The following is a 27,076-nucleotide window of genomic DNA, read 5'->3' on the forward strand; positions in this document are numbered from 1 at the left end:
AACCAGTGCAGTGCCGCAGAGAGAGACAAATTCCTTTCCGAACTTGATGCATGCAACAACATAATAAGTGCTAATTGAGAACTAACGCACATTACCATGCCTTGTGCCATACACCACCATAACTTTATTTTAGTATAACGAAATAGCCAATGAAATATTCCCAACCATACTCCAAAATAAACTGCGGTCACAGCATTTCGCACCTCTATACAACACAGTACAATTGTTAAAATGTACACAAAGTGAGATAAGTGAAAAAGAAAGGTAGGTGCATAATGCTGGTGTCTCCCTCACCACCAGCCTGTAGCTTTATCAGCAAAGAAAACAAAGGGTGATTGTCCTTTCGTATTCCCCTCATGCTTTTCAGTTCCCCAACAGGAGTACAGTAAAGAACATAAGAACACAAGAGCTTGGCTAGAGGATAAAATGCAAGGAAAAGGAGCAAAAAAAAAAGCCAAATGAAAGTGAAAACCGCAACGAAGATTATCTGTACATTATTATCACATCAAATGAAAACCCCATATGTGGCACTAGCACTCCTACCAGAGGAGTCAGACACATTGCAATCGACGTCACACAATGGCACCTGAGCACATGTGGTCAGTTTGTGTTGTTTTGCATAGGGCCCGAGCGCGTCGTATCTGTTTGCAGTGAAATGCAGCAAATTGTGATGTGCTATTTTCAACAAAGGAAGGTAATTTTGCACACTAAATATAGCTGTGTCGTGTCTTTTTTTGTATGCCAGAGGCTTGTGATCAAGAGTAGCACACACTGAAATCTTCAGCTGCATGTCGTTCAGGAAAAGTTATTGCGTGTTGAAAATAAGGAAATATCTGAACCTCAAAGAAACGCTTGTAGACTTCCACACGCAACTGGGCGTATATTGGCTTTGTCAAGGTAGCAGTATGCAATGAGGGCATATCCAAGAGTGATAGCAAAGCCGGTAAAACAGTTTCTCAGAAGGTGAACTGTCAGAAAAGTAAGTTTTCCATTCTTTAAAAAAAAAAATTGTGCTTGTCACTACCTTTTTATCTTTTTCAAATCATCAAAATAGCGTCGTGCTAAAGTTTTATTGTCAAAATGTGGTAGCAATTCATTCATTAGCATATATTTATTATAAATTTGCAAAAAGAAGTACTGTTTAGAGGAGTCTAAATACTTTACCTCGAAGCAAATTTTTTATCAAGCTGAGCCAATAAATGTCTTTTCTTCTTCCTTTCTTACAATATAAGTATACTTCATTCAGTGTTTTCAAGCAACATATTCAGGCGTACTTGGCATGTTAGCGTTTGGCTTTTGGGAGCGTTTCAGATAAGAAGAACTTCATAGACAAACAAATGACCGTGGTTCCTTATAATTCGTCTTAAGGTAGTCTACTGTGTGTACGGTGACTAAGTTTACACACCAATCATGCTGGCGTTGCATATCAGAACAGCAAGAGGCAACATACAGCAAAGCATATGACTCAAATGTACGACGATGCTTTAGTGACACAAAATACAATTAATTTTGCCTGCTACTACCACCACCCCACCACAGAAGAGCAAGCAGCCCAGGCAAAGCATAAAAGCTCGTGGGTTTGTAGTGTAGTACCTGAATGGGAGAAGGAAAGGCCACGGCTGCCTGACTGGGAGACGGTAGCACAGGTGTGCCGCAGGGAGTGTCCTCGTCGTAGTCGACGGTTGGCACTGCAATTTCCACAGTGGTGCCTACGGGCTCCCCTCGTGTCTCCTGCTGAGGAGGCAGCTCTAAACATCTGCTGTCTGTGCTGTCCAAGGTGGGAGATGACACCGGGTCAAAATTTTGAGGTGTGGCCTCCCCGCTGTCTGGGGACAGCGGTGGAGGCAGTGGAATCTGCATGGGGTCCGTCACGTAGGCGGACTCGGACTGAATCGGCACTGGACTAGGTGGCTTGTTAGTCACGCTGCTGATTGCCACAGCCAGTGCCTGGTAGTCCTGCTTAACGAAAGAGACAAAAAATTGATTAGCCTTTCTTCTACCAGACAGATGGAGAAGGCAGGACAGATGCTGTGGGCATGACTAATCTAGTCCCTTTTATCGCTCCTTCTTTCTTTTTTTTATAAAGCATTGTACAATGCTCTATCCCAACTTTTTTGTTCGTCTACGCCAGGAATTGGACCTGCATCCCCGTGCTTACCACAGCAACGCTTAAGTTCCTACAGGACACAACTGTCGTGCTTTTGTATCCAGGTCACAATGAGATGCCGCAGTATGAATGGCGTGACCTCGATCAAAGGTCGGAGGGGGGCTATTTGATAAGGATTCTGTCACAAAACGGAAGTGTTGACAGAACAAAACACAAGAGGAAGTCGCACAGTATTGGTACAGTGACTAGAATACTGGAAGTGTGATCACCACCAACTGGCTGCTATGAGAGGTAGTGACACCGCCTTCTGATGTTTCTGATATGTGGCTTGACCGATTGATTGATTGATTGATTGATTGAACGAACTTTAGCTCTTCTGGCCATTTTGATAATGGTATCGATACCAAAATTGGTATGGCCTAACAAAACTGTATGACGAGCACAAGTGACTAGTCATAACATAAAAATCGTGACATGTACGTCATGGATGTCGTAATTTACATTTCATGGTCTTGCTGATCTTGCAGTGGTTTCATTCACATGACATGTCGATTTGATTGATATGTGGGGTTAACGTCCCAAAACCACCATATGATTACGCGAGATGCCGTAGTAGAGGACTACGGAAATTTTGACCACCTGGGGTTCTTAAACGTGCACCCAAATTTGGGCACACGGGCCCACAACATTTTCGCCTCCATCGAAAATGAAGCCGCAGCAGCCATGATTTTATCCCGCGACCTGCGGGTCAGCAGCTGGGTGCCTCAGCCACCAGACCACAGTGGCAGGGCTTCCGATAGGTGGCACGCGCTGTCGTATACACATCAGTCTCTCAGGCTGAGCACGTTCTATGCTGCTGCTCCTCAGTCGACTCAGTCGAAGGTGATTCTTTTGCCTTTTACACTGTCATTTTGTGCTGCATTTGCAGGTCAGACAGACTTGTCGTGTTTGTGTGATGTCTTTTATGGAGTAGGTGCCATGAGCAGGCATCACAGCCACTGTTTTGTGCCCGATCACTCACTCAAGTAGAAACTTCAATGCTCTGGAGTCCCAAAAGACGACCATTTGTTCAGCAGTGGCAGCGTAACATACCAAGAGCAGACAAGCCTACGTAAAATAACGCTGCCGTCTGTGAGCCCCACTTCGATCAGTACAGTAGACTCTTCAGTAAACGGAAATCTGTTAAACGAAACTACTGCTAAACCGGAACTATTGCCTTTGCAATGCTTGGTTTCGGGCTTGTATTCTGCACCAATGTTCACCTCTCAGAAAATGGAACTCCTGTTAAATGGAACATATTTTCCCGGTCCCTACCAAGTTCCGTTTACTGAGACTCTACTGTAGTTATTCTGCCACTACAAGCACATTATTAATGGCAAAGTAGTGCGTTTGGCCTGTACTTTTGCAGCATGCCAACTCGAGGATCTTCCCAAATGTGCCTTTCGTATTCTCAAAATCTGTGGTGCAAAAAAGACACCCCTTAGAGAGATTATGTATGCCTGCTGCTTGCGATTCCTAAGAAATGACGTTGAAAGGATGATGACAGGGAGCTGCAAGAGAAGTTGTAGAATTAATCGGAGCCACCCGACCTTCCGACTGCGGTTGTTCACGACTACAAAGACATCCCACTTCACGCTAAGTGCTGTGCACGCTTAACTGAAACCTTGCGCAAGCTTAGCTGAGACATGAGCCTTCTTCATGCAGAGAAACTCCTTACATTTACTAGCAGTGGAAGTGCCATAACAGAAGTTTTTGTGCATGGTGGGAAGATTTTGATAAACGGGCCAATGGGTCATGTGAACCAGCTTCTCCTTAATTGTTGATGCCATGCCAAGCTAGTTGCATAAGTTTCCTTTTGAATCATCTGATAAGAACTTGAAGGTCTAAAATGGGAAGCTCTTCCATCACAGCTGCAAAAATACCTCAAGTGAGTAGCAACAGTGAACTGATTTTAAGGGTGCGGTGGTGATTGCTGGCATGCGTGCTATCTCGGCAAGCATCAGTCTGCTTTCAACGCTAAGAGACTGTGTACAAAAAGCAGTTCTGCCTAAAGCAGCAGTATTTGCTTACGCCAGCGTTTTGTAGGAGTTCCGCGATACCGAATCCAAAAGAGTTGGCTGACTGTCAGCTTTACTTTGTATCACATTACGATTTGTTGCTGTCGCATTCATTGCATTCAAAACGCCAACATGCTGCAAGAGCTAATCGGCTAACCGCGAATGCTGCGGTCTTGCGAACTCACGCCACGGTACAAGACAGCAAAGTGCGTGACGAGTCAACCTCTGAAGATCCATCGTTGTGACCGTGTTCTCGAAGAGTTTCCGCCAGTGCCTAATCTGACGTCTCCTTGGTAGTAAGGACACAGGAGAGTTTTCGTCAGTGCCTAATCTGACGTCTCTTCGGTAGTTAGGACACAATTGTTCACATAAAATATTTAAAAATAAATAAAGATGTGACCGTCGTTTGAGAGAAAACTATTAGGCAAAGTGCTCTCCATATACATCGCGGCCCCGCATGTGTAACGCAACCTAAAGGCGTAACAACGCAAAGTGGCATCCTGTGCAACTTAAAGTGCAGTTCAGAGACTTCTGTACTTCGAAAAGTGGCGCTGCCTACGCAAAAGTAGTTTTCTTTTTATTTGGAAGAAGGAGAGGGCACATCCGCATATGCACCCTCTATGACCAGAATGCGGCAACACTGGCCGAAGGAGCGTAGGCCCGCCTCCCCCCCTCGCGTACACGAGTGTGCAGTAATGAGCACTCGCTCTCGAATGGGAGTCCCCAAGGCCACGAGCACGCCGTTGCCACTTCGCCTTTCGTCGGTGGCAAGGCAACCGCGGAAGATGCATGCTCATACCAAAATGACGAAATTCAGGGCAAAGTTCTCATGTTGCTGGCAAGAAAAATTTGTTACATCAAGGGTGTCGTCCGCCACCACTTTGTTACATACACGGTGCAAATACAGGTGCTTCTATGAAGTAACAGAAAAGAATAAAACCAACATTGTAATATCAAAGAATTGGTTATATAAAGGTTTAACTGTATTAGAAAAGTATTAAATAAATATTTAACAACTACTCTAAAAATATTCGATTCAGCCCACACTGGAAGCTTTAATAATTTATTTCGCTTTGCAGCCAAAATTTTACTATTTGCACTGCACTCTTTGTCTCCATGTCATGCCTTACCCTTAGACATGAACTAAATCGACTGGCGTTGCTGCTGCTGTTGATAAAACAGTGAGCTACCTACAGGTCGACACAAAAGAAAAAAGTCAGAACGCGCTGCCCACTCACAATATTTGGAGCCACGGATTGGTGCTGCGGAACAGCCTCTTCAGGAGGCACCGTCATCAACAACGGTGCCTGTTGACCAGGTCCCATCAAGTGCTGTCCAGGCACCATGGGTGGTTGACCGTGCAGCATTGGCTGCTGCCCTGGTACAAGTGGTGGCTGTCCCGGCATGATTGGTTGCTGTCCCGGCATTATTGGCTGTCCGGGGATCATGGGTTGCCCTCCGGGAATCATTGGCTGCTGTCCTGGCACCACTGGTCCTGGTGCCTGCATTATTACATGAGGGCCTCCCTCTGCTGGCGAGTGAATGCCAGGAGCCACCATGGGTTGAGACCCACTCAGCATTGGATCTGGAAATAGGAAGGAGAAAAAACAAGGGCTTGATGACACTGCTCAATCAATCAGCAATGCCGCAGTATAAAGCTCGATGTCATCATAAATGAAGTTCTTAAATGCATAAGCAATTTTACGCTGATTTGATGAGAAAACTGTCTATCCGTACATCACAAAAAATGTCATCACCATAAAAAAAATGAACTAATCAAACAAAATAAATTTTCTTAACAGGGCTGCGTTAAAACCCAGGCTTTCATACCTTTAGAGTTTGAATATACAGTCGACTCCTCTTAAACGGAACTCGAAGGGGATCCATAAAACTGCTCCATTTATCAGAAGTTTTATTTAAGCAAAATACACTTATTTAGTGAACAGAGACCTTTATTCAAATCGCACAAACCTCACCTTACTCAAGAGGATGAGTAGGAGAAAGAAAGGAGTGAAGAGTGGTTTGTATGGCAAGCTTGAGTTGTTTTTTCACAAGGTACACACCCATGCCTGACAAACAAGGAAGAAATTCTGGGCAAGCCTCATGCTCAAAATAGTGCTGCAAAAGTTCAACAACCTTTAGCTGATCGGTCTGGTGGCACCACTGCCCTGGCAGTATTATCATTACATTCATCGCTGAAAAGTTGATCTTCATCTTGCACTTTGGCAATCATTTCCTCGACAGTCTCTTCATGACAGGTACGACCTGACTGTATACTGTCTCAATGTTGGCATCAGCAGAGCTTTCTTTATCAGGTACTGCTTTCTTGTGCTTGAAAGCCAGCATGGTGAAAACATCTGTGTATTGTTGCCTTCACTTGCTCCCAGACACAAGCCAAAATGTGGATGGCTGCCAATAAATCTATGCTGTAGCATTTCCCGCTGCCTGCTCTACGTAGCATTTGATGGAGCAATTGTCTGCAGTAATGCACTTTATTGTTCTGAATAACCCCTTGATCCACTGGCTAGATCACTGCCATTGCATTGGCTGGCAAGAACTCAAGAGTGATTTGGAGCCCTTGAACCTGACCGTGGGCTGGGCAATTATCCACAATGAAGACAACCTTCCTGCCTTGCCTCGTAAACCTTGCATCTTCCTCCCGAAGCCAGTTTTCGAGAATGGTCATGGTCGTCCACGCTTTTCCGTTCCTATGGTACGCAACGGGTACGAACGGGAACACCTTTGAAACAACGTGGGTGCCTTGATTTTTCTTATTACCAACAGCTTCAATTTCCCATCTCCTGCCATGTTTGCACCCACCAGCACAGTGATGCGATCTTTACTGCGTTTTCCCTTACTACAGGCTTCGTCTTTGAAGGTGAGTCTTTGATGTAAGCGCCTTATGAAAAAGACCCATCTCGTCGACAGTGAAGACGTCTCGTGGCTCCAAGCTCACCGAAAATTCCTTGAACCGCCCCTATTGCCAGTCTGTGCAAATGTCCCTGTTGACTGCACCACTCTCACCTGAGATTGCTTTGAAGACTAGGCCATGGCGTGTTTTGAAGCGGCTGAGCCATGCGTCGCTTAGGACAAAGTTTTTAACACCCATTTGCATGGCGCTCTCTCGAGCCTTCGCTCGAGAATTGGTCCGCTTATGGACAAATTGGAACTCCATGCAGGCTTGCACCACAGAAAAAGAACTCTTCAAAAGTCTTGTTCTTAACAGTGCAATCTTTTCTCAGCCTTTCCAGACCTGCGACAACGTCGCTTTCAAGATGTATTTTTTCGCCACCTCCAGCTTGGGCAGGCCGCTTCGATTGAGCTCCTGAAGAATTTACAGGTTTTTTTCAAGCGAGAGTGTATGGTGCGGCCGCTTCTTTTCTATCAGGCTGAAATAACACCGTAATCCACCGCATTTCACCACACAAATAGGCCTAACGCACAATTGACTTGCAGACTTGGCTCCCACAGCCACAAGCAACAATGGCTACTGGATTGGCTTGTCTCGATCTCCAGGTGTTGCCACAGTTGTGAGACTACCTTTGGCATGAGCAAGTCTATGCTGTGTTTAGAGTTTGTAGCGTTTAACCGTAGGTCACCACTAAGCACTGTTTCGATTAACTGATGAATTTTACTGCGCAACACATAGAAATCCAGCCATATGAGCCCGTTTAGTTCTGCTAATGAGTCATTTTTGTTTAAACGAGTTTCGTTTATTGGGAGTCCACTGTACCTGTACTATAAAAATGCATAGTGCCTGTGGTATGAAAGTATTCTTTTGTAAATAAGTTACTCATGTAAGGATTCTGGGAGCTTTTGCACAATACTTGTAGTACTACTACTGCTTCCCAGGGGTGCAAGATGTGCTGAAGGCTCATTTTATACAAAACATAACATGGCGAAAATTCAGGCATTACATGCACACATCAAAGATGAAAATATTTGGGAGATATTTCTCGATTGATATGTGGGGTTTAACGTCCCAAAACCACCATATGATTATGAGAGACGCCGTAGTGGAGAGCTCCGGAAATTTTGACCACCTGGGGTTCTTTTAACGTGCACCCAAATCTGAGCAGACGGGCCTACAGCATTTCCGCCTCCATCCGAAATGCAGCCGCCGGAGCCGGGATTCGATCCCCAACCTGCAGGTCAGCCACCGAATACCTTAGCCACTATACCACCGTGGCGGGGTTGGGGAATTTTTCTCATTGTCCAAAATGACTCAATGGAAGACAAAACACTGCAATCCAAGCACATGAACAGCACAGCATTGCAAGACGTGGCCCAATGCCTCTAGACATGTAGAAAACAACCAGATTTGGCTCAAGTGGTAGGCAGTTTTAAACGTATACTAGAACCTCTTTATAACGAAGTAGAAATTTTCCCGCAATGGATATAACGAACTATTCTTTGTCCACTACGCGGATTTACTGATCATTTTGGAATATATCAATTTAATATCTTGTAGCGCGCAATGGTTAAGGTCTAATCACGGCTGCGGTTATTCAAAACTCGCACTTTGCGCTCGCCGGGAGTAGCTTGCCAAAATGCGCGGGGGTGTGTCTCCCTGCCTCCCCTTTCCTCAGGAACTAGTGGACTTGCCCGCGCAGCAACTCCCACGAGCATGCGCGTCAGCCGGCCTGCCCTCTCCTGTAGAACTCGTTGACCCATCCGCGCATCTGACCTCCTTCGCCCCTTCAGCTCCACGCTGGGACAGCGTAGATTGTGGCTTTGTTCCTTGTGGTTCACTGCGGAAGAGCAACACCACCTCTATCAGTTTCCGCCGCCAGACACGAGATGGACGACAGCAGCAGAAGACGTCGGCGCAAAAATACGACAATCGAGCAGAAGTCGGCAATGTTGAAAGCCCTTGAGTCCAGTGTCGAGAGAAAAAAAAAAGTAGTAGAAGACTTCGATGATGTCGCCAGTGAGGGTGCCACGAGCGACCAGGCCCAGATGTTGTGAAACGCTCAACTTGACACCGGCATTGTGCCCAACTGCACTTTCTGCTCTTACGTCGGTGCAGATGCCGATGCGATGAGAGTTGTCAGATGTGGAAATGGTGCCCGCGGTGACGGGAGTGCATGACAACAGTGACGAATGTGTCGAGAACCCGGAGCCTAATGTTGGCGAACCCGACGTACCAAAGCCTACGCAAGTGTTGGATGCGACAGACCTGCTGCGCCGCTTCTTTGATGCTTACGATGACGACAAGGACGGACTGGAAATGGCTATTGAAGCTGAAAAAGCAGTCATCCGCGTGAAAAAGAGTACGTAAAAGTGTATTAAACACTATTTTTCTTTGAAGTGATCTGCCAGCTGGTGTGCCAAATTTGGTGGAAGTAAAGAGCATTGTTCTTTATTATTCTGCTAGTTTTTTTGCCTTCCGACGGCTGTTTTTCTCTGCGCAGTGGGGTTGCTGTGATATTCGGTAGTGAGTAAATTCTCTCTTGCTGGCTAATTGTCGGTAGAAATGAATATTGGCTATAATGAACTAATGGTTATTACGACTCCCCTTTCGACATCATTATAACGAGGTTTGATTGTATTCATTTGAACTTTTCTCCCCAGAACATTAATTTTTGTGGCAGAAATGGAAATTAAAACTCACTATGCTGCAGAATGTAGTCTTGAGGAGTGGGTGGTTGGGGTGCTGGAATGGGTGCCCCTGTCTGGGGGTCATAGTAAGTCACTGCGGGCTGAGATGAAGGTGCCCCATACATGGCAGCACCTGTGGCCGGGTCATAAACATACACAGGCTGTTGCTGCGGCTGCCCGGGAACCATAGGAGTGGCCACTTGAAGATTCGGACAGCCACCTAAGAAACAGAAGAAGGGCACCTACATCACAAACACGGCATAACATTGTATTTCCATGGCATAATATTAAGATGTAGCTCATCACCTCTGAATTATCTAATCAAGTGTACATCATGTGCACAATGTGTAAGCACACCCTTTACGTAATACCACCTTCAGGAAGCCCTCAAGTGAACGAAAAAAAAAGAGTACATATAAGAAATTAGAGAAAGTGTACCGAAAAATTTGTCTACTATAGTGCTCTAGAGCCATTTTGCACGCTAATAAATGGTTGATTTAGTAGAAGACATGGTACTGCACAATGCAGGCTAAAGACAATAAATGCAGATTTTGAAATATAACATTAATGACAAAAAACATGCCATGAACACAAATTTTAGTTTTGCATCTATACTAACAAAGCCAAAGAGACTATAAATGGTTGATTTAGTAGAAGACATGGTACTGCACAATGCAGGCTAAAGACAATAAATGCAGATTTTGAAATATAACATTAATGACAAAAAACATGCCATGAACACAAATTTTAGTTTTGCATCTATACTAACAAAGCCAAAGAGACTAGCTCATAATCATGCAACTGCCAAGTTCATGAAAAGCAAACTTATGGGGCTCTTATACAAAAGAGCAAGCACCATCTTATCACTAGCGCTGTGGCCTCATGTCTGTGATAAAGACCTCCACAATCTTTGGCAAAGAAGAGAACGGTGATAACCTTGTCACCAAAAGGTGATAGAATGCAATGATACTACAAAGCAAACTAACAAACTCTGGTGCCCTTGGCACTAAGCATGATAGTGCTAGTGCTCCACAGCACATAAAGCAGTTGTTGCCATAACAGTGACATAAAGAGAACATTTTGAAACCTTTAGCAAGATTTCATACAGATGACACGGCTATCACTAAAATGAATGCCAATGATCATAGGTCAAATTTCAAGCACTAAAAATTGCATTTTAAGAGCCCAAAATAGGCAGGCAAAACAGTTTTAGGCCCCATAATTGTAAATATAGGCACAATAAACTTTACAAAAGTTCAAACTTTCGAAGAGTAACATGCAAGTCTGGCGTCTACGACATGAAAAAAAATGTATATTTATGATGGCACAAAGGCGCCAATGGCTTGACTTAGCCATGCAAAATTGTTCCTTTTCTCGCACGGTTTGCAGAACAATGTCTCTCCTTGTATCTACAAGCATGGTTTAAGGGTCCACCGTCGAATAAACACACTCCTGGGTCTCTTTCTCTGCAGCATAGTCAAAAAGGGCAGCACAGCAGCAAACAGCCACAGCATTAGAAAGCCAGAAGGGTTTTTAGCATCATTTTGGCCATGTCTTGTCGCGCAGGGCCAATTTCTCCTCTGTGAGCACCTTAAAGGGCACCCCGCCAGGTTTGAGAATTTTGAGCTGGCAAATGTAAGGCATGCACTGGGCGCTCACAGTCACGTCTGCCAAAAATTACAGTACCGCGCTCCGGAATCATTTGGAATGTCCGATTGAGCATCGCTTGGCCTTCATCTCACGGGCATGTGCCCTAACATGGAGGGGGTAACTCAGGCCTGTAGCCATGGGGGAGGAGGGCTAGAGGCCTGCCTCCCTCTCTCTGAAATTTGGGTGCAGGCGTGGGTTTTGCAGAGGAAAATAATTAAAAATTGGCATTTTTCAAGGCCTTCAAAAAGTGCCCCCCCCCCCCCCCCCCCGAAAAATTCCTCGCCACGGGCCTGAGGTAACGTACAAGGAATAGCCCTGCATATCTCCCAGTAGTACGTGACACCGCGAGAGTTATTCGAGACTGCTTGTGTATTTTGTGCACTCTGTTGCTTGAATAGATGAATGGAAAGTTGATAGAAATATTTAAACCTACAAAATAAATTGTGCCATGCCAGTGCAAAGGCATAAGGTGGCCGACGAGACCCATTTCACGGCTGCTGGTGGATGTTTACGAAAGTTTGTTGAACTAGCGAACTAGGTTCCACTGCACAAAAATCCGAAAGGTCAGTTTTGCTCGCTATCATGAATGACATCTTTAAGATGTACTCAAAAGCAAAATTTGAAGTTAAATAATCTTCATATCTAGGCACAGATTTTGAAAATAGGCATTTATAGGCATTATAAAAATACTATAAAAGCCATCCTTAGCCTATAATTCATGCTCGTATATCAAAGTGGAACGATAGGAACACAAAGAACAAACTTCTTATGTGGAAGTGAAGTGGCGGCCATATTTTGCCATTAATCTTATCAACAGCGGTTTATTTTGATGTTTCGGGGGTAGCCTGCTGCAATGTTCATTACTTGCTGCAACCACAACGGCGGCGTCGTGCGAAGTTGCCGCGAAATTGACAAAGTGCGTCGTAGCGAAAGCTTCTGGGCGCCCCTTGAGATCACAGCAGATACCACTGTTGCGGTTGAACGATTGCGAGAAAATGATTGCGGCAAAGCGCTTTTATGATGAGCGCGGGCGGTGCGGGTACAGCTTGCAGAAGATAGCGCATTCAACCACCGAAGATAAGTAAAATGCAACAAAGAACCTGCTTCCAAACAGTCTACGCGTCTGCAAAAAGCTAAGCGACCTAACTTTTTTTTTTAGGGGCGAAGCTCCTATAGTCATGGGTCTGTCCCTCCCTTGTGTGTGTATATGTATGTATGTATGTATGTATGTACGTACGTACGTGACCGCCTGCCTACAGTTCCACCTTTGCTAACTGCGCACTGCTTCGTTCTTGCAAACATCCCACTACGCCCCATCACTTATCCACCACTTCACCGACCATAAAGCAAATACTGTGGAGAAATAGTCGATATGAAATGCAAGATGGTCGTGTACCTGTATTTAGGTGCGCGTTAAAGAACCATAGATTGTCTCACTGCGCTCATTACTTGTTTGTACGTGACCGCCTATAGTTCCCCTTTTGCAAACTGCTCACTACTTCGTCTTTGCAAACATTCCACTACGCCCCATACGATCCACCACTTCACTGACCAAAAAGCCGTTATAACGAAGGGAGAACGGAAGCGACGTAAAGCTACCACTTACGAATAATAAAATTTCTTGTATAAACATATACAGTGTTTGTCACGTCTTTGATAATGTAGTGGGCGATATTCGTGGATGGTTCACGGTTTAGCAATGAAACCCTCCAATACTTCTCCACACTGATCATCACTCACTTCGTGGATATGCTGTGATTTTATTGCATTACAGCATATTTCGCTCATGCCAAAAAAGTTTTCATAAAATCTGCCCCGCATATTAAACACATGGCTAACTTTGCTCCTATTTTTCGAGAAAGAAAGTGTGTTCATTACGCGAGTAAATATGGTATTTTTTGCTACAACCGGGTTTCGTTTGCAAACGGGTTTCGTTTGCGATTAGACTACATATATATGGCGTTGGCGTACGTGAGTAAACCAATGCAGAACACCACTGCAATCACCGTCGTAAACAGTGACTTATCTCTAGCCTTCTGCTATAGATGCGCTAATCTTGGCTTTGGTTGCGGTCCCACCGCAGATGTCATTGCTCCCCAGAAGTACTGGCGGCCAATTTATGAAAGCGGCAACAGCCTGTTCGCAAGAGGGCAAAGAATTCTCCCACTAGACTCGACTGCTGTTTCCAGTAATTAAAACATTATTTAATGTTACCGTAATTACTCGAATCTAACATGCACCTTTTTTCCGGTTAAGTGAATTCATAAATCGCATGCGATGCGCGTTAGAATCGAGTACAAAAAAAAAATGAATACGGTTATTCTATTGCCATCGGCATTTCCAAAATGGCCGCCCCCTACGTGCGTCGGCATGGCGCATCAGCCATTTCTGCCTATGTGTTTCCCATGTGTGGCAATTCGTACGTGTGCTGAGGAGTTCGTGATCTGGTAGTGCATTAGCATCGACGGCATGGAAGGGCCGACTCCAAAAACTCGACGAGTGCACCACGATGCCGCTTTTAAAGGAAAAGTCATCACGTGTGCCGAAACGGACCGAAATCGGGCCGCATCGCGGTCGTTCGGAGTTCCCGAAATGTGCGTGCGGGACTGGCGGAAACAAAAGCAGAATATTGCGACAGCAAAGATTCACGTAAAGGCTTCAGTGGACCACAGCAGGGTCGTTTTCTGCAAATTGAAGAGCTGCTCGGCGAGTATGAGATTGAGCAGTGAGCGGCACAGCGGCTCGTGACGACAGAACTGCTCCAAGTGCAGGCTGTGCAGTTAGCTTTAGAAAAGGGGCTAATGCCGAGCCAGTTTAAAGCGAGCAGGTGCTGGCTAACTAACTTTATAAGAGGAAAGGCTTTTCCCTCGGAAGGCGAACGGGCATATGCTAAAAGTTGCGGAGGAGTAGGAAGAAAAGCTTCACAGTTTTCAAAGGTTCGTCCTAAACTTGTAGCACAACAACGGCTACCTGCTTGGGCAAATCGGGAATGCCGATCAGACACCTCTTTACTTCGACATGCCTGGCACCGGCACCACAACTGGCGAGAAGAAAGGGGCGAAGCAAGTTCGCGTGCTGACATCGGGCCACGGTAAAACTAGAGTGACGGCAGTGCACGTCAGATAGGCACAAGCTTCCCCCGTACCTCATATTAAAACGGAAGACGCTCCCGAAAGGAGTCGTTTTCCCGAGTAGTGTGATCGTGCGGGCCAACCAGAAAAATGGGTGCGCGTTGCAATCGATGTCTTACTTTTTTCTTTTTTTTTTCGTCGTGGAAACCGGGTGCGCATTACAATCGAGGGCGCGGTAGAATTGAGTAAATACGGTATTTAAATACTGCTGCAATTACAGTGTCTAGCGAATGCAAGATTTCTGAGATAGTTTCGGGAGCCGCATAAAACTGCCCTGCAAGCCACATGCCGTCCTCAGGCCACAGGTTGCGGAGCCCCGAGATACACGGTTTGGCGCGGTTACGTCAATTTCATCAGGTTGCGCAGCAAATCTCGTTTGGCGCACTTTGACGCAGTTGGCGCAGGAGTGGGATCCCTGTGTGTGTTACCTTCGTCAGTCTTAGTCTGTAGTGCTGTTCCTATATTTTAATAAAACACTTCGATGCTTCCAACTTCTAAGAATATCCTTAGGAAATCCCCCCAACATTTTTTTTCGGCAATTTCACTTCAAAGTGTTCGAAAAATATTCGACTGGATTCACACTCGCACTTAAATATTTGAATTCGCTTCGCACCTAAAATTTTGCTAATAACACAGCTCTAGCCAAAAGCCCAATCTGATATTAAGCATTGTGGAGACTACTGACAGTTTATGATCACCTGAGGATTATTGATTTGCACTTGAGTAGGCACCTATTGCATTTACCTTCATTGAAATGCAGCTGTTGCAGCTAAGGTGGAAACATAAGACCTCAAGCTTATTTGTGCACAGCAGCAATTCAGCCACCACAAGTTTTGGCTGCCACTTGCATCTCACCTTGCATGGGCATCATTCCAGGCGGTGCTCCCATAAAACCCTGTGGAGCGGGAGCAGGCATCACTATGCCCGGCGGCACTGCAGTGGCAGGGGGTACCATGAATTGTCGCCTCAGGGCCTCCTCCTGGTCCCTCTGCTGCACCTCCAGTGCAAACAGCTGTCGACGCTCTTCTTTTGTCAGCCGAGGTGGTGTCGGAAGTAGCGTCCTGCATATGGGAGCAAGCGTGTATAGATGACTGCACACTCCTTTTAAATTGTTAAAATCCTTGGACAGATTGCCTGGCAGCGTAGTTAACACTTTTTGCAAATAGTCATGTTTCCCTATGCCTAAATTGATGATTACCAATCAATGCAGGATGAGAATTATGCATGATATGGCCTCTTTCATCATGACCCGGATGCCACAACCTCCAACACTCAACTATAGATGCCGTAAGAAATTTATTTACACAGAAAAAAAAAAACACGTGAAAAGTGCAAAATGTTAAGACTGTAGTTTTCTAGCGCATGAAAAAACACTCGCAGAGAAAGACAGGACAGGCGGGTAGCACCTGTCCCGTGTTTCTCTACCAGTGTTTTTTTTCGTGCCCTGGAGAACAACAGTATGATGTACCAACACGGCCAAAACGCCACGTTAATGAACACCTTTAAGAGGCCTAAGGCTATTGACGATAACATGCACTACTCCCTAGAAAGAAACTTGTTTCAGTTAGTCATGCTTCAAATAATACCATTAAAGCCCAACTGAAACCAAATTTTACTTGGGTGGAAAAAGCCATAAATACGTATATATATATATGATAAGTTACGATAACGACAGTGAAAAATCTTGCAGTTTGCAGTTGCGTATTTATTTTATAATTGGTGCTCCAACTGCAAGCAAGCAGGACGCAGAGCTCTAGCAGTGTGCCCAGGCAAATCGGACAAAACCAGATATGACGAATACTACAGAGCGTCGCTGCGTCGCTCCTTGTGAGCAATTCTTTCTGCTGTTGAATTTCTCTTTCCTGCGTGATGCCCATTCGCAAACGGTTGACTCTAAAAGTTTTGCAGTAAGATGCCAACGCAATGCGTCACCGTAGGCTGCGTAGTCAAGGAATTCTTAAAAATAGCGGCCAAGCCCCACTTCCTTGTCATGTCGCAGTGCACGTAACTGAATGTTGCAACCAACGGGAGTTTAACCAACTCTGTGCCTACTTCACGTCCCTCTTTCGCGGAACAGGTGATAGAGTTTGTCGTTGCCGTAACCGAGCTTGTCGCAGTCTTGCAGAGTAAGAGAGCACACCAACGTGAGCAGTGCGTGAGCAGTTTTCTTTTTTTTGCTCTTCATGCATGACAGCGACTTGCCAGCAAAGTAAGCAGTACTGCTTCTCCTTGCTTTCTACGTAGAAAATAATCTAAGTCTAGACCACTGAATAACGTTGTAGCGTTTGCGAGACGCGTCGAAAACCGGGTAACAGTGCATCCATCCCACGTTCGCCTCGTGGTAAATGGCACATTCGGCGGCGCGAGGCGTGTCCGGTGCGAACGACGCGTTTCGGTGGCAGGAGAATTTCGCTTGCTGTAGAAAGCGGCGGCGCTTCAGTGTGAACTAGGGGCATAGTGAACTACTAACTTGGGGTAAGGGGCACGTCCGCAATGTGTGTGCTCGAGCAGCGTGGAGCAGACGATTTTTCTGTCGTTTACGTCACTTCCGGTCAGCCGTAATGGCGTTGTTTTTTCTAGTTTCAGTCTCAAAAACACCGTCGTTCACAAGTTTTTTTTCTAAGATAAGTGCTCGTATTTCGAAGGAGACATTTGGCAGGCAGCACTACACCTCTAGCTAGACTACCTATATATTGACTTTTTGCCAAGTGCCAAATTTCACTGCAGTTGGCCTTTAAGATATGTCGTTTTGGGCAGCATAGGTTTACATTCAGCTCATCGAAATAGAGAATTCGGAGCACATTCATTAATTACGCTCAAAGCACCCTGTCAGAAATCATGCGGCTTCTCCGACTGCTCTGGCTCAAAAGCCGAGAGGCCTCTCAATGCAAACAAAAATGGAGCATGGTAGAAACCGAATGTACCATTAAAGCTATTTTATTCATTCCCTTTAAAGTGAGCTAGCACTTTTAAAGTCCCCTCCAGGTGCATTAAGCCCAATCTTATGGCTCTGTTTGGGCCATTAACATTAAAATATGAAGAGCCAGTGTTCAGTGATATGGCCAAGAAGGCCCATTCATTTGGTGGCCTAGAAAAAGAATGTTTAAGATCTCCAGTTTTCATCATGGCTTTTCTCGGGCTTTCATAAGGGCATGCAACAGAACAGATGCCATGTCAGGTACTAATACTCACTTTCTAGGTTTGGTGTCCTTCCCACTGTTACTGCCAAAGCGACGATGGTCTGATGACCGATGGTAAGGCTTCCTGTCATCTCTTTGCTCAGGTGAAGCAGAATACCGTCTACGGTCAGATGACCTTTCATAGTCTGCAGCAAATATGCCATAAAAGCACAAACAAGATTGCTCGCACGAGAATGACTTCAGAAATTCAGACCATTAGGCTTTAACATGTTAAATGTTCAACAAGCTTCTGGGCCCAGTTTTATTTAGATCTGATAGCAACGTAACTTGCAAACCGTTGTAATTCAATGTCACTACAAGACCTCGGCATTTGCATGAAGCACAACACATCAGATGACGTGAAGCAACACCATACGCCCTACAAGATGCCCTACATCACTGCAATTTAACATGCTGCAATTATAAACTCGCAAGAACTTGAGGATATTGTGCTTTATTTGACACCATAACTTTGTTAGTAAAACAGACATTTGGCAGGGTAAGCCAGTGAAGATATTCAGGCTTGTGTATTACCTGCTGCTACAGAAAAGTACAAACTACAGGAAAATAAAGTGGTCAAAGTTCCGTGTCCTACCTCTGTCACTGCGGTCACGGCTACTTGATGGAGGACTGCGGCGCCGAGAGTTGGAGTCTCGACTACTGAAAGAAGATTCCCGGTTCTTCTGCTGACGATTGCGTTCTCGTTCTCGCCTGTCTGCCTCGCGCTCATCCTCGCGACGTTTCTGTTGCTCCAGGCGAGGGATCCGGAAGACTTCCTGCTCAAGAATATGTGGCACGGTTAGAATGCACATCACAGTTAGACAGTCCTGAAAGCAGAGCAAATTATGAATGTGTACCTTTAATGAGCTCCATGAGTCCAAAAGCGTGGATGCAAGCTCGGAAAGATCCTTGGCCATTTTGGTGCCTTGCTCATCCTTGGGCCCATCACTCGACGTCGAGTCGCCGTTCTCAACCAGGTTTGTAGAGTCCGGAGAACAGACCACAGACCCAGTCTGAGAGCGCTGACCAGGTGCTGATGCTGGTGTCTGACCACTGCCAACAGGAAGAAGAAGAGTACCACTTAAAATCCACATGACCAACACCCAAAGAAAAACCTACTGGGCAAACGAAGCAGGAACTCACCCGGAGCTCTCTGAGGCATCGCTGTCAGCTTCCTCACTGGTCACCTTGGCCCGCTTGTCAGGTGGTGGCGCAATGTCAGAGTCCTTTGTAATCCCTTGCTCAGACAGCTGAGATGCCCACCGGTGCACCACTGACATCACCTTGCTGTCCTTCACCATCGTTTTGTTGGGGATGGGCAGTTGACGGAGCACCGTCAGAATCTGCCAAAAAATTGACAATGAAACAATAATCATTTGACGCAACGAAACAATATTTTCTCCTTTTAATGGAAATTGTACGGCGAAGACCAATTTAAAAAATGAAACATCTTAAGGGGAGCTTAAGAAGCCTAAAAAAGTTAATACCTCTATTATGATCATACAATATCTTCAAAGTGGCATTAGTCACACACAATGTTCTGAAGTGATTAAGTGTGTCATGCACTAATGCAAAAGTTATCTGTTACACTTTGCAGTGATGCCACTAAGGTCTCCTGATTTGGAGCAATTGTCGGAGCAGCGAAGTTTTAGTTTTTGGAGCACTTCGGAGAAGCAAAATTTTTCATTTTGGAGCAATCTGGAGCAGCTAACTTCACATCCTGGGGGAGAAGCAAGTTGCATTCACATTCAAGGGCATGAATAATTATCTTGGGGCTTTTGTCTTCTCTGAAGAGCTAGAAATATTTCCATTCATTTCAAATCTCATGAAGCCACTCATCTTAGGAGCACTCCCTATTTTAGCTGATGATGCTAAAATAATGGCATCACTATGATGGCCATTCTGAAAAAGTTGTTCAGTGATTATTTTCGTAGCATATAAACAGAATCCTGGTAGAATAAAATTGTGCTTCATGACATAACATTCTATACACCTGTATGGTTATCAGTATATATGGTAGATAAACGCTGTGACGTACAACACTACAGATACACACAGTCGTAACCGCATTTCCCTTAGATGACTCGAAGGATATAGAAAAGTCATTTTCATTCATAACCGATTATACTGCTAGCTTTGACATGATGTCATTTAGCTAGTCTCATAAAGCCAACCTCCTCCGGCACTCATTTCTCTGTGCTGTAACTACACGATATAACAGACTTCGTTTTCCTATTGGACTATAGACGTCCCATGCTCCTGCGGAGAGCGCGTTTCACCGTTAAGCGGACTTGCACAACAGAAGTTGTGCCGGCACTAAACATAGCATCGTGGATTACTTAGCACGCATGCACGATCGCTGTTAATTCAGTATGATAATTTTAGGCACCCAATTGTGACTTTGGTGGACCCGAGAACAAAATGCACATCTCTTGACACACCGGCGTAGCTATTGCCGGTGATAAACGCTTCCAAATCAGACTTTGGCACAGTTTGGCGCAATTTTCATTGATATTATCAGGATGACGCAGTAAATCTGATTTAGCGCACTTTGGTGCAGTTGGCGCAGGAGTGGGATCACTGACTTTGCCCAAGTACAGAAAACTTCTTAAGTAGGCTTACACAGGTCAGGTTTTGGTACCACGAGACACGCCATGAAACACCTCATTTAAAACATGAGCAAAAAATCCTATAGGGGATGTGGTCAAAAGCGGACACTGTAGATATGACCTCCCCCTTTTTTCTCTGAAAAATAGGATGTCTCTGTTCACAGTGTCTGCACTTATGGAGAGCGCATGCATAAGTCACACAGACATCTACAACCGTTAACATAAACATGTCAGTCCAAACACAAAATGCAACACTTTTGAAGCATTTGACAGAGCCAACTAGAAGCAGCATCAACACTTTACCTCGGCTTTGAGAGCAAGCTCGTTATCGGGAATGTCTGCCATCCAGCTCCACAGCAGCGAAAGACCATGGTAATCCAGAAACAAGCGAAGGCAAGCCGTCTCTGTTGTGTTCTGTCAGCACAAGAAAGACAAACAAATCCCATTTCCCAAGTAGAAATGACAGCGACATCTTGCTCTTTCACAGAATGACAGCTTCAATATCAGAATTATGTGGTGTCATGATTTCCATGAACGCTGTTTGCCATGCCATGTTTCTGTATAATGACATCAAGATTCAGAATGTATTAGTTAGCTTGATGAATCTCAGTCAAACTAAACTTCAACTACAATTATGTCAGGTCAGCAGGTCCATACTTCTCCCAATTAAAAAAAATATTCAGAGGAAAATTCGTAGCAATGGTTCACAAAAACAAATTCCATTAGCTAAATCCCATGGTAGTTATTTAGCCACTCTTACAGGAACAGCACAAAAAAAACCGGGCGAGACCTATTTCTGAGTGAAAAGACATAAAGTAGATGGGAAACGTTAGAGGGAAGAGCCCACCTTGATGATGTTCAGGAGTCGCTGCCGCGTGTCTATGTCTTCTCCTCGGACCATTAGCCTGGCTAGAAGCAATGTGTGTTCTCGATTCTTCAATCCACCACTCAACTTTTCAATCTCCTCTTCCATCTGAGCATCAGATGAAATAGAAATGCCAAGCGAATTTAGCTGGTTCATCAGGAATTAAAGACAGAACAAAAAAAGGGGGGGGGGGGGGGATACAGCCCATTGGCTTCTAATTCTGTATGCTTACTTATGTTATCACCGATGTGCACATACACAATACAACACACTCAATATATTAACTGGTTATGGTTATGGGCTCTGCAGTGGTCACCAATTATCCTCTCACTGAAAAAGGAACTGTAAAATGTTTCTATTGTCTTCGATATCCCTAACAAACTAATGGCACCAGAATAATTAAAACTTAATTTTTAAGCCACACAATACGTGAACTGCAATATCATGTGTACCAGCCAAATACAAAAACCTTTTTTTTACAAAGTAGTTGAAAAGCATGCACCAAGTTCAAGATCCTGCCTAATACAGTAGAATCTCAATATTACGATTAGGGTTGATGCAAATTTCGCGATGATACGAATTGTAAGGTTGGTTTGGATGAACTGCATTATATAAAATACACCATGATTCGGTGTTATACGAATAGCTTCCCCAGCCACCCTGGGTGATATGAATGTCCGATTGACCGCTGCATGCCAGCGGCACAACGAGGCAAAAACACACCGCGAGACCGCCGGGAAAAAATTGGTCGGAGACAAATTTTTCTGCTACGCGATGGCATAGTATCGCCTTTTTGCTTCACGGCTTTGGCTTCACCGGCTGCTCTAACTTTCAAACCACGTGATGTCACCAACCAGCCGCAAATCAACATGGCGACAAAGGCATCGGCCGTGGGGCGCGTCGGCGCTATCGCGAACTACCCATGCGGCACGTCAAAGCTCACAGCCTTGACAGGGACGCGGTCGTCGAGAGCCTGGTTAGGATTACGATCAATAACACCGGAAGTAGAAGAATGTGCGGTAGTAGAGGGTCGGCTTGCCCGAATGTGTCTTGCTTTTGCATTGCCGGCTGAATCCGTCACCGCCGCGCTCATGTCATTTCGGCTGGCGTGTCTTCCGAAATAACATTCGTAAAGGTGTAAACAGTTTCTTTTAGTGCCTTGTATGCATAATTATAACTCGGTACGAACTTCAATGATCAGGAACTGGGCAAAATGGTATATCTCAAGCAGCGATGGCAGCGGCGGGAATGACATGTATACGAGGGGCAGAACGAATTTGAAAACGTTTTCGGCGGGCGCGGGCGTGGTTTTCTGGCCACGCTGGTATTTTTGCTTGAATTCTCTAATGCGAATTCTCCAGGACTTGTTTTTTTTTTTTTTCGTGTCGACTTTGCGGCGCAGTTTTCCGGTTGCTTACGCGGGGAAGCGAGTGAATTTCCAATGAGTTCGGCCACTTTCGCTCGCTCTGATGTCAAACTGCGAACTCGTGCATCAGCAGCATGAGCGAGGAAACCGCGGCAGTTAATGAAGTAAAGACACAGTATACTATTTTTATCGGCGACTTTAATGCCAGAGTAGGCAAGAAACAGGCTGGAGACAATGCAGTGTGGGAATATGGCATCGGCTCTAGAAATGCCAGAGGGGAATTATTATTAGAGTTTGCAAAGTCTAACAATTTACGGATTTTGAATACCTTCTTGAGGAAACGGGCTAATGGTAAATATACGTGGCGAAGTCTTAATGGAGAAAGTAAAAATGAAATAGACTTCATTCTGTGTGCACAGCCAGGCACTGTACAGGATGTGGAAGTAGTTGGAAAGATCTGATTCAGCAACCATAAAATGGTAAAAAAGCTCGCATTCACCTAGATATAAAAGAACAAAGACAAAAATTATACCAAAGAAGCCAATTAATGAACTAACGGTGAGAGTGATAGTAGAAGAATTCAGAGTATTGCTTCAGAATAGATTCGAGGCATCAAACAAGATAAATGACGATAGCGTTGACACAATGAACAGCAGATGTGCACTCATTAGAAAGGACATAGGCAAACAATCCCAGGAGACGTAAAATCTTATTGTTAAGAGATGTCAAATCATGAAAGCCTCAAATGCGACAGACAAAATAGAGCTGTCTGAGCTTTCGAAGTTAACCAATAGGCATAAGGTAGGCAACATAAGAAGGTGCTTTAGTATTAAGAGAATCGAACATGCGGTATAAAAATCAGAAGAAGCCTAAAAGCTGTGAAGGCAAAACTGCACATAGGCAAGATCATAACCAATATGGATAGGATAGTTGAGGTAGCAGAGGAGTTCTACAGAAATCTGTACAGCAGCCAAGACAACTAAAACGATATCGTAAGAAGTAGTAACAGCACAAAGAAATCTGACATCCTACCAGTAACAACAGGGAAAGTAAAGAAAGCCTTAGAGGGAATGCTAAGAGGAAAAGCTGCTGGTGAGACTAAGGTAACATCAGGCCTGCGGAAAGATGGTGGAGAGATTGTGTTAACAAAACTGGCCCCCCTGTATACGAAGTGTCTTGTGATATGAAGGCTACTAAAATATTAAAAAAAGTGCCTAGTTCATAAAAAAGGGGATGTCAAGGACTTTAAAAAAAATCAAGCCAGACAGCTTACTGTCTGTTGTCTGAAGCTACTTACAAAAATATTAGCTTATATAGTTAAGACGATGTTAGAGTTCAATGAACCAGTTTAGAGCAGGATTTTATACAGGCTACTCAACAATAGTCATACTATCAGGTGATAGAGAAACGTGCAGAATACAACAAACCCCAATACATAGCCTTCATAGATTACAAGCAGGCATTTGATTTGGTCGGCAGTTATGCAGGCACTGCCGAATCAAAGCATCAACGAAACCTATATAAACATACGGGAAGAAATCTACAGCAGTTCCACAACCACCATTGTCCTTCGCAAAGAAAGCAAGTGAATCCTAATAAAGAAGGGTGTAAGGCAAGGAGACACAATCTCTCCAATGCTATAATCAAAGCATCAACGAAACCTATATAAACATACGGGAAGAAGTCTACAGCAGTTCCACAACCACCATTGTCTTTCGCAAAGAAAGCAAGCGAATCCTAATAAAGAAGGGTGTAAGGCAAGGAGACACAATCTCTCCAATGCTATTCACCACGTGTTTACAGGAGGTCAGGGCCCTAGATTGAAAAGCGATAGGAACAATAGTTAATGGAGAGTATCTTAGTAACCTGCAATTCGCTGATGACTTTGCACTGATGAGTAACTCAGAGGATGAATTACAGCATCATTACTGAACCGGACACGAAAAGCAGAAGAGTAGGCCTGAAAACTAATATGCATAAAACTAAAGTAATGGGCAACAGTATCTGCAGAAAACAGCACTTTGCAATAGGTTGTGAGACAATGGAAGTTGTAAAGGAATATGTCTGCTTAGGACAAGTAATAATTACGGAGCCAAACCATGAGAGCGAAATATTTGAAAAATTAAAATCGCAAGGCTTCTCAAATAATAACTGGTAGTCTACCACTATCCCTGAAGAGTAAGATATATAACAGCTGCATTTAACTGCTACTTACCTATGGGCAGAAACCTGGCAGCTTACAAAGAGGGTTCAACTGAAATCGGGGACAACACAGCGAGCAAAGGAAAGGAGAATGATAGGTGTAACCTCAAGACATTGGAAAGGGAGAAAGTGGGTCAGGGAACAAATGGGGATTAAGGATATCATAATTGAATTCAAGAAGAAGCAATGAACATGGGCCGGGCAAGTAGCGCATATGCAAGGGAGCTGTTCTCGCGGTTTCAATACCCTCGCATGAACGTGTTTAGATGTTTGAAGAACGATGCAGGGAATGTGTATTGACCATTGAGGTGCGTCGGGTGCGCAGCCACGTTAAACCTTATTCCTGTGCTAATGCGATTAAAGTTCATGCATGGCTTCAAAGATGTGCGTCCAAGAGCGGATTTCTGGGGGCAGCATTTTGTTGTGGCAAAACGCATTCCGTCTTTTTTTTTTTTTGAGTCGCGAGTTGAGAAAGCTTCACGACGTCCAAATGCGGAAGAAAGATGGGAAACAGGTGGCACACTGCTGGGCGCGCACCAGCCAGCCAGACAGAAGAGGGGAACCATGTACAGGTAAGACTTCAGAAAGAGAGGTGGGCAGATGAGATTAAAAAGCTTGCACGTGGCAGCAGAAAGCACAAGAGCAGGTTGACTGGCAAACATGGAGAGGCCTTTGCCCCACAGTGGGTGCAGTCATGCAGATGGTGGTGATGATTCAGTCAAGTTCTTGGAGCACCAAAACTATAGAAAGTTGTGGTGTGGTTTATTGACTTGATAGACTACTGGCGCAATGGCCTTTGTAATGTTCAGTGTAGAGGCTTGTGCTTTCCCAGAGTCATACCAATTTAAGACATTCCAAATGCTCATGGGATGCGGGTATAGTGAGGACTTATTGATATTCTGTATACTAATCTGTCTGCCCCTCCCTTGAGCAATGTGACTTATGACTAATAAAACCAACAGACAATGAAGCTAACAAAGGCACAGAGGATACTACCTGTGTGTTGGAGCTGTAGTATAGTAATTGTAGCATAAAAAAAATTGAACTGAATAAAAAAATCAACTTGTCACAGGTAGGGACCGAACCTACAACCTACACAAGATTCATACACATTTTCAAAACAAAAAATTCAAAGATATTTAAGGACTTTCCAGGACCCGTTGCAAGTTTTTCAAGGACTCAAAGCAGCATGCGAAGTTGAAATTTTTCACTCTAAAATTTTCAAAAATGACCAATTTTATTGCACTTACAATATATGCATATCACATTTATAAAAAAAGAGTGCAGTCTTTACAACTTCTCGCACCCTCTCCATAAAGAGAGTGCACAATGTCATGTCGGAAAGTTATGCGCTGGTGGGCTTCAACGCACATGTGTAGTCAGGCCTTAAAGGGGCCGTGCCACAATATTTGCGGCTTGTGCGCTCTTTGCTGCAAGCTTTAATTATAGCTCTAATAAGCACGATACAACGACCAAAATTCATTTATTCTCGCTATAAACTCAAACTATATAATTTGTCACCTTTTTGATGTGTACAATCTTCAGTTAATGTTTGTAAGGACCCAGTTGCGCAGGTACATAACAGTGTAGCTGACTTAGTCACGTGATCACAAAGCTTTGCACGCGTCATGCTCTGTGCCCGTCAGCACACATGTGCCACACAAGCACCTGCAAAGCAAACTCGCTGCTACTTGCAGCAGCCGTGATGCTTTGCCAGTATGTACGGGGTGGAAGTCCGGAGGTCACTCAGCTGACTACAGATCTGGTGTGACATCACTAGAATTTTTGTTGCCCTTCCTGTAGAGCTGCGTCAACGCTGAACGCGCTCTCGATAGCTCTCGATTAAAAGAATGAGCAGTTAGATACACTTGGGAAGTGACTTAAAATATATTAAACCCACATGGTGCTTGCCTTGAAATTTGATGGCACCATTCCATCAAGAGTGTCAGCTTGTGCATAGTTGACAATCGCAGCACGTTGTTCAACAACTAAGAAGCAACAATTGGGACAGTGGTTAATTTGCACTCATCCTGGGAACATGTGTATTTTTTCTGGCATTATTCTTGGTTTGTTTTAGCAGCATTCTTCCAGTGTCGAGCTATGACAGATGTTCATCAGCACTCGTCCTTTGCGCTTTCTTTCCGTGCGTCCTTCGTGCTTGAGCGACGCGCTGCATTTAGGGAGTTGCTCGGCCTTCTTCGTGTGACGTTCTAATTTCTTGCTATCACATTTTTCAAATGCACTTTTGTAAAATGGGATCATGTGCACCCACGTCGCATTACTGCTTCAGAAATAAGAAGTTTGACAGG

The 27,076-nt window shown here is 44.5% G+C and overlaps 1 protein-coding gene across 7 annotated transcripts in view; it reads right to left on the bottom strand.

Annotated features, from left to right (window-relative positions):
* Positions 1 to 27,076, bottom strand: part of LOC142763602 (uncharacterized) — a 122,345-nt gene that overhangs the window by 18,202 nt on the left and 77,067 nt on the right. For 6 of the 7 annotated variants that reach the window (XM_075865154.1, XM_075865153.1, XM_075865155.1 and 3 more), the window contains 10 exons: positions 21,182 to 21,307; positions 20,638 to 20,748; positions 18,869 to 19,068; positions 18,583 to 18,778; positions 18,321 to 18,501; positions 17,739 to 17,871; positions 15,402 to 15,607; positions 9,779 to 9,985; positions 5,403 to 5,749; positions 1,594 to 1,959 (listed from right to left, as the gene is read on the bottom strand). In XM_075865154.1, the coding sequence (XP_075721269.1) occupies positions 1,594 to 1,959; positions 5,403 to 5,749; positions 9,779 to 9,985; positions 15,402 to 15,607; positions 17,739 to 17,871; positions 18,321 to 18,501; positions 18,583 to 18,778; positions 18,869 to 19,068; positions 20,638 to 20,748; positions 21,182 to 21,307 (2,073 nt within the window). The remainder of the gene's footprint in view (positions 1 to 1,593; positions 1,960 to 5,402; positions 5,750 to 9,778; positions 9,986 to 15,401; positions 15,608 to 17,738; positions 17,872 to 18,320; positions 18,502 to 18,582; positions 18,779 to 18,868; positions 19,069 to 20,637; positions 20,749 to 21,181; positions 21,308 to 27,076) is intronic. The other variant, XM_075865150.1, reaches the window with a different exon arrangement.

Source organism: Rhipicephalus microplus, chromosome 1 (assembly GCF_043290135.1).
Source record: "Rhipicephalus microplus isolate Deutch F79 chromosome 1, USDA_Rmic, whole genome shotgun sequence".
Classification (NCBI taxonomy): Eukaryota; Metazoa; Arthropoda; class Arachnida; order Ixodida; family Ixodidae; genus Rhipicephalus; species Rhipicephalus microplus.